At 38.0% G+C, this 19585-nt stretch overlaps 1 protein-coding gene across 1 annotated transcript; it reads left to right on the forward strand.

The window, feature by feature from the left end:
- The first annotated feature begins 7585 nt into the window (after window positions 1–7585).
- SLC10A2 (solute carrier family 10 member 2) lies at window positions 7586–18619 on the forward strand. Its single transcript, XM_048933967.1, has 6 exons — window positions 7586–8148; window positions 11441–11559; window positions 12689–12777; window positions 14787–14962; window positions 15747–15904; window positions 16969–18619. Exons 1-6 carry the CDS (start codon window positions 7703–7705, stop codon window positions 17100–17102), a joined length of 1122 nt encoding a protein of 373 aa, XP_048789924.1. The 5' UTR covers window positions 7586–7702; the 3' UTR covers window positions 17103–18619.
- The last annotated feature ends 966 nt before the right edge of the window (window positions 18620–19585 follow it).

Raw genomic sequence — 19585 nt, forward strand, 5'->3', positions numbered from 1 at the left:
AAATGAAACAAATTTTCTTCTTCCTAAAAAAATGCCACTTTACAGTAGGCCACCAGGTTTTTTCACAAAATCCTATTGAAGGGAAAATAGTTATCAGTGAAGACCTTAAGGCTTCCCAATGTGTGGAAAGTTTATACTGCCTATGCTTATTTCAGTAACAATAGCAAAAATGTCATTTTGTAAGCATGTCATTGTTTACCAAAGGAACACTGAAGACTTCAGAAGAATCATTTCAATCAGATACAAATTTTCAGAAAGCACAACTTTTCTCTGAAAAAAAAAAAAAACCTACACACTTTCTCTGCCTATGTTCAGTCATTGTTCACATTGCATGTAATTTATATATAAATGTATATATATGGTTCTTTACATATAACTTTATTCATATTCATATGTAAATTCATTTTATTATAAAGATGGAATAAAGTCACTTTCTTGATACATTACACTCCAAACAGACGATGCTCAACACTATCAGAAATGCAAGTAATAAGTAGCATGTATTCTGATGGAAATAAGCATTGAAAATAATTTCAAAACAGAATTGGTGGAAATTAAGCATTTTCAAAACAGTTAGGATACCCATGCAGGCAACCACCCATGAAGAGCTGTGGATACTATACTAACAAGATGCCACTGCAGGAATCTGATTCCTCAGGCTTTCACTGAGCTGCCATTTACTACTGACTATGCCCCAGCACAACCAAAATTACCAGTGGAAGTACAGGCAAAGCGCACTAACATGCAGGCAGTACCACTGACATATCTGCTATTTTCCTATCCTCAAAGCCCACTGGCTGAAATATTCACGCAAGTTGCAAAGGAAGCAGAATTAAAAAGGGCAATCTCTGCCTGGAGGGACCTGAACTCACATCATCCAGCTCCTGGTGAGTTGCCTGCAAAGTGCCCTGGGCAAAGCCAGCAGGCTACTGCGGGCAAGTACTCCCTCAGACCTCCTGCTGAAATGGTCCCTCTCAGAGTGGTGTAATCAAAATGCTCACTAGAGCAGAGAGGCATGAACCTACAGCACTTGCAGAAAAAGACACCCAGGACCTATTCCAGCTTTCATACTGCAGGAGTCAGTGAACAAAGAGATAATTGGAGGTCAAAATGCAATTCCTCAGCATTTTTAACTGATTACTCCTGCCTTACTGTACTACTTTTGTGAGACTGCCTATTTTGATGAACATTGCATGGAAGATGTCAAGCATCTGAGCATGGATTCTCTTAGGTCTCAGAATCAGCAAGTTCAACATCATTAAGCTTTTGTATCCTTTTCCCAAAATGGGAAGACAAATGGCTAACTCAAGGCCCCAAATGCTACTCAAGCTCTATTAAATAATACAACTTTATTATTACCGTCTAATTCTATTGCTCCAGTCATCAGTAAGAATTATACAGTTTAACATACGCACAACACAGACACTCACACAGAGAGAGCACCAATCCTATCAATTACACGAGCACTACAGTACACCAAATCAAGAGCACCACATCTTCCAGACTTTCATCTCCCACAGCCAAACTGCCACCTGCATGAATTTTCAGCCAGCAAAAAGTAAACCTCCAATATCCAGACAGAATTGTTAAAATTTCCAAAGTGCTGAGACTTTATCAACTCCCAGATAAGGTTGCATGTTGCATTGTTGAAGGTTTTAAGATTATCTTTGCAGATATGGAGCCAATATTTAAAGAGCTTTTAAACAGTGTCTCGTTGCGATAAGAGGCTTTCTGAAAGCAAACAGTCAAGTATAATCACTGAAGTCATTTTAAAAACAGAATTTAAAGGCCTAGAATAATAATGCAGTCCTGCCATTATTTTCCATAATGAAGATGGATGTCATAGGCAAATTAAAATCCAATTAAGATGATGGACATGAAGATCAAAAGGCTTTTCCCCAGAAGAAAAGGGCAAAATCTTTAGATTGGCTTTTCAGAAGAACAGGTGTCTTTGTCACATACCATTTATATGTGCAATGAACACCTTTTTGCTTTAGATTTTCTTTCGCTTCTGTGCCAGCTGTACTGGCATTTTCCATTTATCAGAATAAGATGAGTAGTATTAGAAGAAAAGCCAGAAATGACAGAGAATCATGCTTACTATGGTCCTGCATGGCATCTAGCACAAAAGGAATCTTAACTTTGTAACAGCTGCCATTATCTGATTCCCCACATTACGTGGAATTTTAAAGCTCTAGAGTCAGGTGAATCTTACGTGCCTTTTACCACGTATCGATCCAGTTTTAATGAAAATACAATTTTTTTATATTTACCAGAAAAAAAAATTGTTTCCAGTTGACCCAGAACTTTCTATGAAGCCATAGGATGAAAGAATAATCAGTGGTAAATAGGCCTTCCCACAGAGCCATACGGGAAAAGCTGCTACTCTCTAGATAGCCTGTGTCCAGAACCTCCCAAAACAGTATGTAGGAAACCTGAGTTGAAATCCCTGCTATAAATCTCAAAAAGAACTACTAAGCTTCCTCTCTCTTACTGAGAGAGAAAGTGCAATTTTTGAGAAAAGAGCACAGGCTTCCCATTTGATGAATCTGCTTGTTTTCATTAATAAAGCCTTAATCAGAGTAAACATCTGTGTAACAGTGTAAAACAGTTTTACTTAGAGGCCTTTCCATTGCATCTTCTTCACTTCTTTCTTCCATTCCTAGAAGCTCTGATCAGTTCTTATGTGAAGCAATTCCTGCTCAAAGTCTTTCCTCTTCCATTCAGCTCTAAATGGGAAAACTAAGGGCAGAAACTTGCTCAGTAACTGAAGTTCATATTTTCCGTCATGACTTACGTTGGCACTGCTGGAACGTGTCAGAGAACACAAATGCCCTATATAAATCTCCTTACACACACAGCTTTTACAGTTTTGGCAAATTTTAGCAGAATCGCATCCCTCAAACCAACTATTTCGTGTATGCAGAAGCTCAGTCATGGGCATAAGGTGCATCTCTCAAAACTAGTACACCTGCAGAGCATATTTGCTTGTAATCCCAGCCCTTCACATCAGGTTGTTTGCCACCTGAATTCATCAACAACCAACTGCAAGAGAGCCCCTGCCACAGATGTTTGCTTTCAGACCTAGCTCAGGAATCTAACAGGTAGGCAGAATTCATATGTATGCAACCAACGCTGAAATGCAAATGTGTAAAAGCAAAGAGTCAGTAAGACTACTTCACAGTTACTTTTCAGTATTTCTTGGGAAGCTAATCTTAGCTATGTACATTTTAACATCAAGAATTTTCTCTCCTTCCATCCCACACAGATTTCCTTTTCATAATGCCCTCTATGAACTTTCAATTATGTAGAACAACTTTTTCCAGACAAACAAAAAAAGAACTCTTCCATCTATATTTATACTAAAGTTTAAAGTTACAAACAAAATCACTGACATTAGATATAACTGCTGTCTCTTTTTTCTTAGATGCTATAAAGAAGCAGGTAATTGCCTTTAGGAAATTAATTGTCTGAAATAAAAGATCCTTCTAACCAAAGCATAAATATACTAAGAAGTATCTCAGAATCTGAATTAAGCAGACAGAAAAGATTCATTAGGAGAAATATCACAGAAATAAGCACTAGACAGCCATAAAAGACAAACTGTTAAATTGTTTCTCTCCCAGTGTAGAGCTTAGTATGCACTTACTGCTATTCATGTTTTATAACTGCTTGAGTTAATGGATAAATCAATTATATAATTGTCGACAGAGGGACAGATCTGTACAGGCTTAATCTGCCTAGATATGTTTGCTGAAGTGCCACTAAAGTAACTTGCACAAGCTGGCAGCCTCATCAATCCATCACAGAATTCAAGAAGGCAATTAAGAATAAAGCAATTTGGTAGTTCTACATCACAAACGTACAGCTGGGCTGATATTTCTCTATTTAAGTGTTGTTTATTTCCACTCCTGAGGTATGCCGGGAGATAGCGTCCACAATCAAATGAGTGATGTTAATCATCACTCAAATGCCATCACATTCACTGTTGCTTTCTTCCTGGACACCAAATTCTTAAAAGCACACTAAATAATATGCACAACAGGAATGGGCAAAAGCAACCAACTGTGTTCACAGGGTACATAGTCCATCTCAGCAGCTAAGAACCAGAACCTAAGTAGAAAACAGACAGCAAAACAGAAGCTGTACAGCTCGGTGTGTCTGACAGCCATCCCTGAAATGTTGCTGTCCCTGTCAGTGTAAGGGAAACTTGCAAGGAGCAGACAAATTCGTGTTTTTTGATCCGTTTCCAATCTCAAAAGTATACTGTAAAAAACAAAATAAACTAGAGGGCTGTTTGAAATCCAGCACTCCTGAAACAGATAACTCCTACTTGATAATACTGTACCCCCTAAAACGTACCAAGTTTTAACCATGACTGTAAATATTTCAATGTCTGTTCCAGTACTCTTAACAACACATGAGGACTTCTTGAAATAAGTACTAGCATCAGTGCTAAATTTATGTTTTTAGCCTAATAATACACTGAGTTCAGAATGGTTCAATTCTTTTTCCTGAAAGGATGTCTTGTTATCTAAGATTTTATGCAATGAGTTGATGAATTAGCAAACCTAGGAGAGAAAGAGCTGGCATTCATATCTTTCAGCTGAGGCTGGAGACCAACAGCCAGGACACCCCCACTGTGCTGGTTCTGGTGGGTGGGAGCATCCAGCACACTGCAGGGTTCATATACAAGCCTGGTGCGAGAGGGCAGCAGAAGGAAGCTCATGTAATGAGCTCCATCTGAGCAATAGCAGGTGATATTCCACCAGCTCCTCTCCTAAACCACTCACCATTGGTTCCCACAAGATAACAAGTATTAATACATTTAGGAAAGCCACCCTTGGCCTTGAGTCTTGCTGGAGGTTTCAAGGTGGATTAATCAAGAAGTTTAGTTTCAACAAGAAGCAAATTCAAGTGCATGTACAGATTCAGATGCAGATTAAAACAAGAAAAAAATTAAAAAATATTTGTTACAGCCATACTTTTAAAAGCTAACAAGCCCTTTAAGAGACTTGGTTTGAAAAAATAAAACATTCTGTTCGGATGAGAGTGTAAGAAGAAGAATGAGTTTTCTGTTTATCTGAGATGTTGGAGCCTTCTTTTCCCTTAATCTACTCCTTATTATTTTGCTTTTTGTCCTATAAAACATATCAGAGTCACACAGATGTGGCACTAATCACAGGGCAGGGCTTGCCAGCTGCCAGCGAGTCTGACATTATCCCATCAAGCATCCAGCAGTGACTTAGGAGATAAGTCATGTAGTTGATCCACTTTTAAAGAAACAGGTGCCATGTGGGCATGCTGGGAAACTCTTTCTATTATTTCCCCTCAATGGTTCACCATTAAAAGCAAAAAATAAAAAATAAAATAAGGTAATACCTATCATTTTGCACACTGAGTTTAGGCACAAAATGCTGAGACTTTTAGTGAGAGTCTTGCTTGTTGAAGATAATTACAGCTTAGCTTATTAGTCTAGAAAAAAAAACGAAGTATGGAAAACTAAAGATGTTTGGGAGTCACCTGCTGTACTTTACATTTTGGATTAGGTTTTAGTATAAGATCTACATTTATATATCTTGGATATAGATAAAGAAGCATCATAATTCATCCCTTTAAAATATTCCCAGTTTTGGAGAAGCTCGAGAGTGTAAAACAAGAAAGAGACTAATGGCTTGTAGGGTCTGGAAAACTTGAGATCAATTCATGTATGCTACACAGTCAGAAGAACTGTAAAATATCCCAGCTTCCTAGTGTTTTCTTCTTGTTGCTACTGTTACTGCTGTTGTTTTGGCATGAAGAACTCATCTAACTGTTCTAGTGGATTTATTTATTTATTTATTTATTGCTTGTATGGTATATTAATTTCACAACGTTGTGTTGTTTAATGCATGAATATTCACCCAGAAGGATGATAGCCACAATTCTATTGCACTTACATGGCACAGTTTTGGTAGCAGGGGGCTGTATGGGTGGCCTCTGTAAGCAGAGCCCAGCACTGCCCCATGTCAGAGTAAAGTCAGCTCCAGCTATTCCAAAAGGACATACTGCTGCAAGAGCTGAGCTATGGACATGGAGCTATGACACTGTTGGTGTCTCTGGGAGGGCAGATTAAAGGAAAACTGCTGTACAGCAGCAGCTGGGAAAGAGGAGTGAGAAATGTGAGAAGACAGCCCTGCAGCCATCCAGGTCAGTGCAAAGGAGAGCAGGAGGTGCTCCAGTCACAGAGCAGAAGTTCCCTGAAGCACAGGAGAGGCCCAGAGAGGAGCAGGCCATCCTCTGCAGCCCCCAGGCACCACATGGAGTAGATCTCCCTATTCAGTCATGGAGGAGCCCACGGGGCAGCAATTAATGGGGTCTGAAGGAGCTCACAGCCCATGGAGAACCCTCACAGGAGCAGGTCTCAGACCAGGGATCACATCAAAGGGGACATGTTCTGCTTCAGCTTGGCCGGAGCTGACTACAGCGAGTTCCAAAGCAACATGCCAGCCCCACAGTCCCACTCCCTGTGCCCAGACCAGCAAACAAATCTCCATTCTCCTCTTTTGTCACCTCCCAGTGCTCTTTCTCTCAACATCCAACATTTCTAGCATAAGCTGGAGCACAACATGAGAGTGCCAGGTGCAACTGGCAAAAGTTGGCTAGGAGGGCCATAAATCTCCTGCTGCCCCAGCAAGCCCAGCCCATGCCACCTCCTCTTCCTTCCCCAAGTGACGGGTTCAGCACAGGGGTAGATGTGGCCTGGAGTAAGGTGAGACACAGACACCTGGTCATTGGGTACATGGGCTGATGGGACATGAAGATGTCAGGGTGTCAGCTCCTACAGTTGTGCTGCATGAGCCAAAGCCAAAATACAGGCAACCTTTAAGCAAACTGCAGGAAAATTCAAGGCTAGGATCCTAACCATTTTAAGGACTACATGGAAACTGAGAAAGAATGATAAGTAGTGCAACTAAACACAATTAGAATGTTGGCACTGTACACCAGTCATAACTTCTATTACACCAGAAATACAGTCGAACTTGGATCACATCCCATTCAGTATGACTCCCTGAATCCAGTAGACCCTTGCACCCGAATGCTGTGGCACGTAGCATGGTGTGACACTTCACAGCTCTGCCTGCAGCACTCCCTAGACAGGATTGAGGTTTTGACTGCTCTACTGCAGTTGCAGAGAAGTTCTTACAATCCCCTAAAATGCAGCCTTGTGCAGTATTTAGAAGGTGAATCTTTTTTCCTTGCTCAGTGCCCCTACCCAGGTTTTTTTGAGTATCGGTTACTCCTTTCAGCCCTGCACATCCTTGTAATGCACACATTGTTCACGCAGGAGCAGCTTTCCTGAAGGCATGCAAGAAATTCAAAGAATGAAATCTAAACTTTCTTTTCCTCCTGTGATTTTCATTTTGTGTGCTTAGCTATTCCACAAGCCTCCTTTACACCCTTACATATTAACACATTCTCTCGATGTGGGATTCCTCATTATCATATGAATAAATGATTGATTACCACCATACCAGCAAGCATAACTTTTATAACCATATGAATCAGCATTGTGCCAAACCCTTAAGGAATAGTAACAGCGTCCAGGTATTTATTGAACTTTATTGCTTCCTGGATCATTTAAAAAGAGTGGCTGACAAACAATCATTTGCACAGGCTTGAAAATTTGCCTCGGATTCTCTGAGCAGTTCTGCATTTCAAAATGCAGGATTACTTACTTTCTCAGCATTTTAACACCAAGTTGCTGGACGACTCCACAGCTTGTCCAGCTGTGGACAACTCCACAGCTTGTCCAGAAAATGCTACTATTTGTACTGGTACATCTTGTGTGTTACCAGAAGATACTTTTAACCAGACTTTGAATGTAGTTTTAAGTACTGTTCTAACAATCATGCTGGCTTTGGTGATGTTCTCCATGGGTTGCAATGTGGAAATCAAAAACTTTTTGAACCACATAAGAAGACCCTGGGGTATTTTTGTGGGTTTTCTCTGTCAGTTTGGAATTATGCCTCTCACAGCCTTCGTGCTGTCACTGGCCTTTGATGTGCTTCCTATTCAAGCCGTTGTGGTGATGATCATGGGATGCTGTCCAGGAGGCACAGCCTCTAATGTCGTTGCCTACTGGGTGGATGGTGACATGGACCTAAGGTAAGAGTGATTGTTTTCTAAAATGTTCACATGGCTTTTTGTAAATTTTGTGTTGAAAAGGACCGTCTGATTTTTTTCTTGTCTTGGTTGATGTGTGGTGAAACTTTCTTCCTGTAGAGATATTTAGTTACTATAGTACTAATAAATATAACCAGACTAGAATTATTGTTAGATCTTGATAACTCATTAGGAAGATATCGTAACAAAATTGTGAATTTTAGAGAACGTCTTTGCTATAAGATCTCAAATTCTTCGTAAAATAGCATACTAAGTTTTACGAACTCATTGACTAAATAAGACTCATATTTGTGATTTTGTTTCTCCAAGACCTGGGGCAATTAAAAAAATATAATAAAGATTTTTTTCATACACAGTCCTGTGTATGAAAGAGCAGCTATGCAACATTTTTTTGAAAAAATGTTTCTTGAAAGAAACCACCTGTGGAAAAATATTTTTCCTCCTTTTGTGTTCTGCACAATGAACAGACAGGCATAGCCTTTCTCTTTGGGTACTAATACAAAAGGAAATTACTTATGACAATTTTACGTGCTCCTGGCACCTTCTGCAAAGTCTTCAAACTGAAGGAAATTTTTACAGGCGAAAAACTACTGATTAATGCAGCCCTGTGCATGAGCTGCTATGGAAAAACTCCACTGTGACCAAGCGTGATGGTCTCTGACTGGGTGCTCCAAACTCAGAAACAAATATGTAGGATATGTAGTGCAGTCTTGGACAGCAAACACGCTGTAGAAATGCATCGTACTCCTGATGAAAATTTCTTGGGGCGTTCATTAACTCTAACAGCTTTTAAAAATGAGCCATCTTTTTTTCTTTTCATATCCTGATTACTCTGCTCTAAAATAAACAAGATAATTTCTCCATTTCCTGCAGAGAAACATAAATTGGAGCATTCATCCAATTTATCATATGCCAGTCTGAACTAGAAGTGGAAAAAATAATAGAAGTAAGAAAGATGTGGAGTCAGAGCAAATTGACTAAGAATGTTAATATTTGTGGCTTTAATAAGACATTTTTTCCATCCTTTGAAAACAGTGAACTTTTCTGTTACACACAGGTGTTAATGTAATGCCTGCATTCGAATTATGTATGAAGTCAGCCCCCGCTAATCACCAGCTTCCTCACTGTGGAAGAAAAACCTATGATAGTAGAAACTATAAGACAATTTATTTCAATGAATGCGGGTCTGAGAAAACATAGATAAAAAGACATCCAGCACAAGTCTTAAATTCCATCCTAATCTTTCCTTGGAAGAATACACTGAGCTAAGCTGTTCTTTGTCAGGTCTGTATAATCAGAATCCTAATTGATGATGCTATAAATACGAGTAGAATTTATAACTCATGATGGTGGCAGAGGGTGAGGTAAATTGGAAACACATACTAAATATTATTCTTCAGGTAAAAGCCTTTACCTTAAGATTTCAAAGGCTTTTGATCACTACGTTTTTACAATAATTCAAGGACTAGAGGAAACAGGAGGTACAGCAAGTGATGCAATTATAATCAGTCTTGATAGAATAACAGTACAAGTAGCTTGGCTGGTTTCTGTAGCCAGCACAGCATATCAGACTAAGTTTTGCCTTTAACTGATATTTTATCTTTGTATATAATAAGCCATCGACATTATCTACAGTCCTGCTCAACACTTCCTAGTGCAGTTAAATCATAAGCTAGGGCAAGAATTAATTTTCTACTATTTGTGTAAAGATAATGTGGAAGATAAAGTATGAGGTTTTGTACCTTTCTAAGTAGTTCAGACCCAGATAATATCCCCTGAAATTTCCCATAGGGACACCAGTTTTAGACATTTCTTGCTAACTCATAAGAACTTCTTCTGTGTTACCATTTCCTCTCCTCCATAGCTCCTCTGGGAGCTGCTGCAAGAACAGGGATTGGGGTTAGCAAATGATCAGCCTTTGTAGTAGGATGTAGATATAGGAACTGTGAAAATATGTAGGAAATATAGACACGAGCTCTTTATTAACTTGGATCTTTATCAGACCTGAGTAAAAGACCATTGCTCTTTTTCCTTTATGTGTAAGAATTCTCTTTCCAGAGTCTCCCACGCAATTATATCCAACAACACTGAATCAGAGTCAAAGAAATCAAAACTAATATTTCTGTTGTTTCTGTATGAATTCTTCCAGATATGCCTGAATGTATCCAGTTTGTGTATCTGTAGCTTCTGTTATGAGAGTAAACTACATCAAAGATCTGTCAAAAGTGAGGCTCATGAGGAAGTTTCCGAAGTCTCTCAAGTAAAGCCTTCTGTCATTATTTTTACCTCATAGGAGAATGATATGAAGGCAACATTTTATCTACACTACAAAGAAAAATCTGACTATATCCTCCATTTCAATCTTTTTCCCTGTCTCACTGTGTCTTCCATTGTCCAGCAGAATGCTCATTTTTCAACAAAGTATACCAGGCTCAAGAGATTCAAGATTTGGAACAGGTTACCCAGCAAAGTGCTCCAACCCTGGAAGCATTCAAGGCCAGGCTGGACAAGACTTTGAGCAACTGGATCTACAGGGAGATGTCCCTGTCTATAGTAGGGGGGTGGAACTAGATGATGTTAGATGTCTCTTCCAACCCAAACCATTCTGTGATTCTATGGTTCTAAAACTTTATATTTTAACACAAAAACATCTTTGAACAAACCAAGGAAGCAACAATACTTACACTCAGTTTCAAAGTGTAATTATCAGTACCTGCTCTTTGGCCTAGAGCAGGAAAAGTCAGAAAAGGGAAATTTATTATCTTGTACTTCCTAGATGATTAATGTGTTTTTTGTTGTTGTTTATTTATTTGTTTGTTTGTTGTTGTTGATATTGTTTGCTTTTTGGCCTTGGAGAGAAATTCTAAAATAGTCCAGAACTGATAGTGAAATGGAAAGTGGCTGTTGATCCATGTTGCTGACCTTTCAGAGGCCAGCCAGTCAGCGTGCGTACAGACTTGCCAACAGTCCTTCCTGATGATTGCCACTCTGCTTCTTTGTTTGTACTGAAATTTATTGTACTGTGCTCTGCACTGTAACGTATTGTTTAATGTCTGCAGAACATGTTGGTATTTATGTGTTTTTTTTCTTTTATTTTTTCAGCAGAACCATTCTTTGCATTTAGCTTTTTTTCTAACTTGACATATGGATAAATTGGCTGTAGCCAGCAGCATTTCTTGCATATCTTTACGTAAGCTGCTAAGTCATAATAAGGAAATGAAGAGAGCATAGTCTAGCATGAGACAAATTGTCACTTAAACCAATTTCTTTGCAGCATCAGCATGACAACGTGCTCCACAATTCTCGCAATGGGGATGATGCCACTCTGTCTTTTTATTTATACTAAGATGTGGACTGATTCCGATGCAATTGTACTCCCCTATGACAGCATTGGTAAGTCAAGCAAACCACACTTTCCCTTCTGACTCTCCTTTATTTTCCTTCTAGTAACAAACACTCTTACACTATCACCATCCTGCAGAAGCATAAAGAAATTACCTCAGACATTTTAAAAATATGTATTTTCCTACTTTTCAGTGATTTTGGTGGGAATTAGGTACCTAGATCACTTCAAGTCATCCACAGCTCTTCAGATCAAATATTTTATTATAAACACAGTACAGTTATTTTTCACAAGTTCATGCATTCTTTTCTTTTTAAATAGTTTAGAAACCTGCATGGTACTGGGATAAGAGTAATTCATACAGAAATAGCTGCTTTCCCTGGATGAAAGCGTTGGTAACAGCTTTAAGGCACAATCCTGCAAAGAGCTAAGAGCTGAGGCCGTATCTGGCAAAGTACTTAAGCACATGTGGATAATTAAGCAAGCGATTAAAACTGCTGAGTCTCATTGAAAAGCTGCAATCTACACCACCAGGAGTGGCTTCATTTGACTTCCTGTCAGAAATCTCATCCAGTTACAAAGAGAAAATAGTCAAAGTATTTAGAAATATATGCTCCAGTGCTTTGCAGAACTGTAGCCCTGTTGCTTATCACGTTCAGTCCCATGTTGTGGTTATCTTACAAAGCCAGCAGATCACTTTCATATTCTTCAATTTCAATTCCCATTGTCCTGAGGAAAAAAAAAAAAAATCACATATATTGCTTGTGCTTTCAAAAAACATGCTGGAGAAAGAAGGCCGGAACAAAAGAAGCTCTAAACCATTTGTTGATTTGATACAGTAGTGAAACACCTGCAGACAAAGTGAACATTTAATATAGCTACACACATCACAGGATAGCGGTGATTAGTGCACTCAAATTTCTGTCTGCCTTTTTGATTCAGGTGAATGAGCATGTAGCTCAGCTGAATGGCAATTACTTCAACAGGTTGCCAAAGATAACAGACTGTAGAAAAGCAAATGGGCAGGCGCTGGTACAGTGTGCATGTGTTGGGGTGTGCAAACCTGAAACATCCACCGCAGGCTTGCTCTATACCTCTGGCTGCTCCACACAGTGCATGCTCCCATCATGAACTTCTACATGATATGTGGGTTTATCTTTTTTCTTTTCTTTTTTACAGGAATTTCACTGGTAGCTCTTGTAGTTCCTGTTTCAGTTGGAGTATTTGTTAATCACAAATGGCCCAGTAAAGCAAAAATAATACTTAAGGTAGGATTTGTACTGCTGAAGCATTGGTAATTATAGACAAATTATGAAATCTGTAGCACCACTAAAGCAGCATATTACTATTCATAGTATTCGTATCTGAGAGCCTCGGAGTTTTCAGCAGAAAGCAAATGAAATACTGCAGAAATGTATTGCTTTCCCCCTGCACAAACGTGCATTAGTCGTACATGTTATTAGAAGCTATCATCAAAGAGCATACTTTTTTTTTGGCTAGAACTATGCTAGCAACTGAGTTCAGTTTATAATGTAAACTGAAAATTGGAAGGAAAATCAGTCAGGTCAAATGGAACTTTTCCTTCAAAATAGTACAAAATGAAGACATTCTGGGTCAAACAAAAATATTTCCACTTTTAAACCAATTTATCATTTTTTGGCAATTTTGAGTGTGAAGTTGATTTAAATATGCATATATATATGTGCGTGTGTTGAAAATGTTCCAATATTTAAAAATTATAAGAAAACTATTCAGAAAGTTCAACTATATTTGCAAGATAGATTCAGAAGCATTGAATCTATGATTTTTGGCAAAAACAGACCTTACCAAAATAGTAATAGTAACAGCTTATCTGCATTTTATGTTAACAGAAAATTAATCATTCTGAATATTTTCCTGCTCAGTTCAAAGTGATTCTCAGATGTGCTGAGAATCCTTGGCCTTTCTTGACTACCCTAAGTTAATATAAACATTTTCTACATTTTCTTAAACAAACGTAACCTGACAAGTGGTTACCTATATTTTATTATTCCTTTTCTGCTATCAGCTCAGAAATTACAGAATGCAAATAACTCCTTTTAACTCCCAGTAATTTTCATGAAATTTTTATTTATCCTGTTATGTTTCTAAATGTATCCATACCTTACTTAAGAACATGAATAGTAGTGAGAGAAGATTTCAAAACAGTGCTGTTCCTGTATGTTCAGTTAAGGGAAAGTCATGGACTTGAGCTCACATGAGAAGACAATCTAGTTACTCTTTCAGCAAAACACAATTTTATCATTATTTGTACTGAGTTGATATTGGACAATGAAGCATCAAGCAAAGACTGAACTGTAGCTGTCAGATTAAAGTCCAGATAGTGAGAAATGGAGATAAGAGCACAATGTGAAACAGAATAGCTTGTCATGGCTAGACCCTGTTACTTTTTCCTAGATGCGTGTGGTTAATATCTCAGTCAAACAAAAGCACTTGTTGACTCAGTGCCCTTAAAAAGATTCAGTCAAAGATTGATGAAGCCAGTTCAAAGAGAATACACCTTTTAGTTAAAAAAATGGATTACCTCTTCACTTAACCATAGATATCTGGTGAGATCTCTTGCAACATATACCATAATTGAGATATTGAGATAAATTGAATATTTACAAGAGAATGTGTTATCCTCTACCTTGGCAAGAAGCAGTGAGGATCTCAGTATGTTCAGCCACAGAAAATAAGATTAACTCTGTGACTATGTCTGTATAGAAATGCGTATGAACTCACAGCCAGTTCTCATACGCAATATTTTCAGCCACAACAAATATTTATTCCTTCACTTGACAAATAATTTCCTAGCACCAACAATCTAGCATCTAATTAGCATATACTGTGCTAAGCCCCAAACTGTGACTGTTCAAAGAGTGGGAAGGAAAAGTGCATTACTCTAGCTATTAGACTACTATTTTCCCAGTAATGCTGGGAAAAATCTAATATCCAAGTTGTTCTTCATCTATGTTACAGCTCTGAAGTTTTTAATGTTTAATTTTAGCTGAGCTTTGATCTGTCTGTAGTCACACTTTGAAGTACATTTTATAGCTCTATTTTTGGGAAAATGGCAGTGATCTAATCTGTGTGATTCCCATGAATTAGATGGCAGTAAACATTTAGCTTTATGTTTAATAAGATGTTTCAGTGGCTCGGCTAAAGACATTCAAATGTGTGTTTGACATTGTGTTTGTTGTCACAAAATTTCAGTGAAGTCTCTTATTCACACCGTCTTTCCTCTTTTTTCTCACAGGTTGGTTCCATAGCAGGAGCAGTTCTCATTGTCATCATTGCTGTGGTTGGGGGAATACTCTACAAAGGCTCGTGGGTTATCACACCTAAGCTATGGATCATTGGTACCATATTTCCAGCAGCTGGCTATTGTTTGGGATTCTTTCTGGCTCGTCTCGCTGGTCTGTCTTGGAGCAGGTATAGATTTCTCTCTGACTTATAGTCTTATTTCATCTGTGAAGGAAGCTTTTATTTAAGAAATAATCAATGCTGAGAATGATTCCTAAATATTCGTTTTGCAACAGATCACTCATTCCCCAACCATGTTTCTAATGTACAGCATGTAAATAAAACTTATAATGTTTACATTTTTATCTATGGATTATGACTAGTATTTCCTCCTGTCTTTCTCATGTGTGCCCATGTCTTGGACTTCAAAGAAAGTGAGCAGAATAGACCTAACAAACAAATGGGTTGTGGCAAGTAAAACTTCTAATGAAGAAACAGCAGCCTATAATTTAGAGTACTGTTTCAAAAGAGAGGGAGAATAAAGTTTCAGATTGGATACCAGGAAAAGGTTCTTCATTGAGAAGGTGGCTGGGCACTGGAACAGGCTCCCAGAGTAGTGGTCACAGCCCCAAGCTGACAGAGTTCAAGGAGCATTTCAGATGTATGGTTTGGATTTTGGGTGGTCCTTTGAGGGGCCAGGAGTTGAACTTAATAACCTTTTTGGATCCCTTCCAACTCAGGATATTCTATGATTCTACAATCAATAGCGTTGACTATAGCATATAATATTCCCCTGCAATTGCTTAATTGGCATAAAATGCATGTGTTCTGGTTCTAAAAATTCTATCACTTGTAAGCTGAGGAGTGCTATTTTTTCATTTATCTGTGTGGATCCTGACTTTGCAGACACCTAGTAAAGAAGAGGAATGCACAGGATGCCATTTCACAGTTGTTATTGTGTTATTCCCTTTAGATGTCGTACGGTGTCTCTGGAAACAGGCATGCAAAACACTCAGCTCTGTTCAACAATTGTACAGCTCTCCTTCAACGCTGAACAACTTGAACTGATGTTTACTTTCCCACTCATCTACAGCATTTTCCAGTTGATGTTTGCAGGAATGATTTTAGGAGGTATAGTACAGATATTGATATTTTCTGTTAGAACATTATTATTATTGCTATCATCATCAGCCTCATTTTCTGTCAATATGCAGAAAACAGGAACATACACTTGAGAGAGAAAAATAATCAAATGGAAAACAGTTAACTTAATAATGGCTCAAATTATCACTGTTCATCACCACTGTGCTGTGTAGGACAATATAAGGATCAGTTTAAGATTTGGAAGGCCCTTTACTTTTCAGAACAAGGGAAGCAATCTGTCACCTACAACTGACTACAGAAGTATACTTTGGGCAGAGATTTGTTATTACCCTTTCCTGAAGAAAGGCAAATGTGCCTTCCTCTTGAGCCCTCTACCACTCCAAAGTGCCTGAGCTTACAGTTTCACACCAGGACCATCCTGAAAAGCATACATCTTGACATACATCGAGAGAAAGATTAGTTTCACAGCCAATATGAGAACAGAAATCTTCTGTTATAAGGTCCCTTTTTACTTCTACATACACCTCATATGCATTGCACTAGAAGTACACACCTAACCTACTGAGGATTGAAACTTTATCCTTTTTGTTCACCCCCAAAACTAGCTGGGACTTTTTAGCTCCCAGTCACAAACGAGCCAACTTACCAGGCATCTCAAGCACTGTCCCAGGGACACAACCTGAGAGCTATATCCCCACTTCTTTCCAAGGTGGCAACTGCATGACAATGGAAGAACTGTTTTTCTTCACTTTGGCTTAGTTTCTACCAAATAAGATTTGTGTAGAAGACTGAGTCCCACAGATCCAGCCAATTGCCCAAAGGCTTCCCAATAAAGATTGGCAGTACTTTTATCAGGAACAAAAAGCAGTCATGCATTAAAAAAAAAATCAAACATTTTCCTTATTATTTTCTAAACACAATTCTTTAGTAATGAGAGTTGCTGACATAGAATAGTTAAATCTGACTTTAAATAAACTGTATTGAGCTATTTGAATATTTTAGCAACATGAGGTAATAAAGGGTTGTATGCTTATATGTGAATGCAGTATTTTTCAGTCATTATTATAATGTTTTTAATATTAATTTTCCAGCCTACCGTTTATACCTAAAACACTGTGTCAAAACTAATACGGATGTTGAGAGAACAGAAGAAAAAGATGACTCTAAATCAATTTCGTCACGTACTAAAGAAAATGGAGGATTTGTATCAGACGAGAAAAAATAGTCAATTCCCTCTCTGGTTTCAACCAGCTGAAGAGATGAAAGATATATGGTTTACTTAAAACTTGCTTTCAGATGCCGTTGCTTTACATTTTTGCTAAATATTTAGCAAAAGATGGAGTTTTGATGATACCAGACAGTGAGACTTCAAAATGATTAACTTACAAAAAATTTCTGCTTTGATTTTCAACATGGTTGCTACCACAATTTTAACATTTCTTCTTCAATATAATTTCCTAAAATATTTAATGTATTATTATGGTTTCTGTAAAGAAGGAAAAAATAAAGTTGAGCCATTGCTTAAAAAAAAAAGCAGATACTTGTTTTGCAGATTCTGGATCATGATCCAGCAAATCAGTCTGCTAGCCTCAGCCCATGCCCCAAACAAAGATAAATCTTCTATAAGTGCCTGAGCATCAATAGGAGTTGATGTGGAAGATCTGATAAAGCTGGGGGACTTCCTCTGAACATGAATCAACCATGAAATTGAAACAAGCTAGTAATGAAATAAAGTTTCATTTAGGTTACTCTGGGCAGGCTAAAGTTATTCCACTGTACTAATTGCTTGAAGCATTAATTTCTTCTAAAGCTATAAGTTTCACAAATGCATAGTACATTGTATGTCAAGACTCTTTTTTTTTTCATTGGGTTAATGAAAACTAAAAGCTTTGCATCTTCAGTCTGATCTTTAGGTGCTGTAAGCATGAGTAGAGAGATAAAGCTTAGGAGATAAGTCTAAGGCCATTTGAATGACAGCTACATGCAGAAAAGCAAGGTGAGTTTTCGGAAATGTGCTATCAAGTGTAGTTGAGAGTCATAAATTTCTGTGGTTGTACAAAAGCAGTAAGTTTGCATGTTCATGATTTTAAGACATAGTTTAAGATGTAGTTAATGACTGTGATATTTTAATTATATAAACCACAAACCAACATAATTGAATGTAAATATACATTATTTGTCTGAAAATTCTAGGGCACATATGGAAAACTGTCCTAAGTATGTGAAGAAATAGCATAATTTTAAGAGAAATAGTACAGTAAATTTTTTGCAGCTGTAATTTTTTGTGAATACATTCAGTAACATTAGTCCTTGTAGCTCTTATGCAAAGAAAACATCCAGAGAACTTCAGATGAAATAAGTGAGAGCTTGGCTGACCAAAAACTTTAAGAGTGAGCCAACTGTCAACACATGGAAACTATACACCTCTTTGTCATATTCAAGTGGACCTTCTGAGGTGTTATGAGTTGAAATGGCAGCTTTTCTACAAACACAACTGAAATTGTGGAATTTAAGTTCCAGACGTGTAGCTTTCCACTGCTGCAGAAACGTGCCCAATATTAAACAAAAGATAAATTATTTTTATATACCGTATGTGAGAGAAAGGATCTTAAAATGTTCCTGAGTTCGGAGAGGCTTGAAGCTGTTTTGCCTTCAGGTTAAGTTCAGAATGGTCATACCTCCAAGGAGGATTTCAACCCTTAGTGGAAGATAGCACATAGCTAGGTGTGATATTTTTTTTTTTTAATAGAATAAAGAACAAACAGAAAAATGTTGTGAATTCTTCTATGGAGGAATCACAGATGTGAAACACCACTTTCAATGAGAAAAGAATAAACTGCTACTTGTAACATCTGTGATAAGAAGGCTTTATCCTGTTTCCATCTAAAAATGGGCAGCAGATGTTAGTTAGGGTAGAGTCATTCTTAGAACAAACTGCTCCTCTTTCCCCATGCTGAACCCCAAAGCTTCTGTGTATTTTTAAGGGAGAATTTGAAATTGTATTGAAGAATAGTAGTCTGTCTTGCTTATACTATGTATGTGTATGTATTTAAAGCAACTGTATAAACACTGAACTGAATAAAGTCAGAAGCTATTTATAATTTTGCCCACTGGAATAATTTGTGGTGGAAAGAACTGAGACTAAATCTTAACATACAGACAAAGTTTATGGCTGTGAGATGTAACAAAAATATCTCAGATTATGTGTAAGATGACTATGAGACATATGATGCCATGTTTGATTTTTTTATTTTTTTTTTAATGTACATGGGGTATGTGCAGTGAGGGTACCAGATGAAGCCTGGAGCTTATAGTTCCTGCAGTCATTACAATGAATTCTAGTGAGAGTTGGATGTTCCAAGTTTTGTGTGAAGTAAAGCCAGCTTAAATGTCTTGGCCGACCTATGGCTCTAGGGTACAACATACTTTAAAAAAAATCTCCGTGTCTTGCTAATTTTGCCAGAGGCAGGGTTGTGTTGACATGACAGCTCCTAAATATACAGCTGCAGGCGGCTGGGAAGCATCAATGTCCATCTATGATGCAATTGGTCTGGGCTTTCTCACAAGAACTTTTGGAGGAGCTGTGTTCTTTCTCCATAGAGAAAGAGGTCTTGAGAAAGATGTTACTTCTTTTACAGAATCACAGAATGGCCAGGGTTGGAAGGGACCTCAAGGATCATGAATCTCCAACCCCCCCTGCCACATGCA

Source organism: Lagopus muta, chromosome 1 (genome assembly GCF_023343835.1).
Source record: "Lagopus muta isolate bLagMut1 chromosome 1, bLagMut1 primary, whole genome shotgun sequence".
NCBI classification, from domain to species: domain Eukaryota; kingdom Metazoa; phylum Chordata; class Aves; order Galliformes; family Phasianidae; genus Lagopus; species Lagopus muta.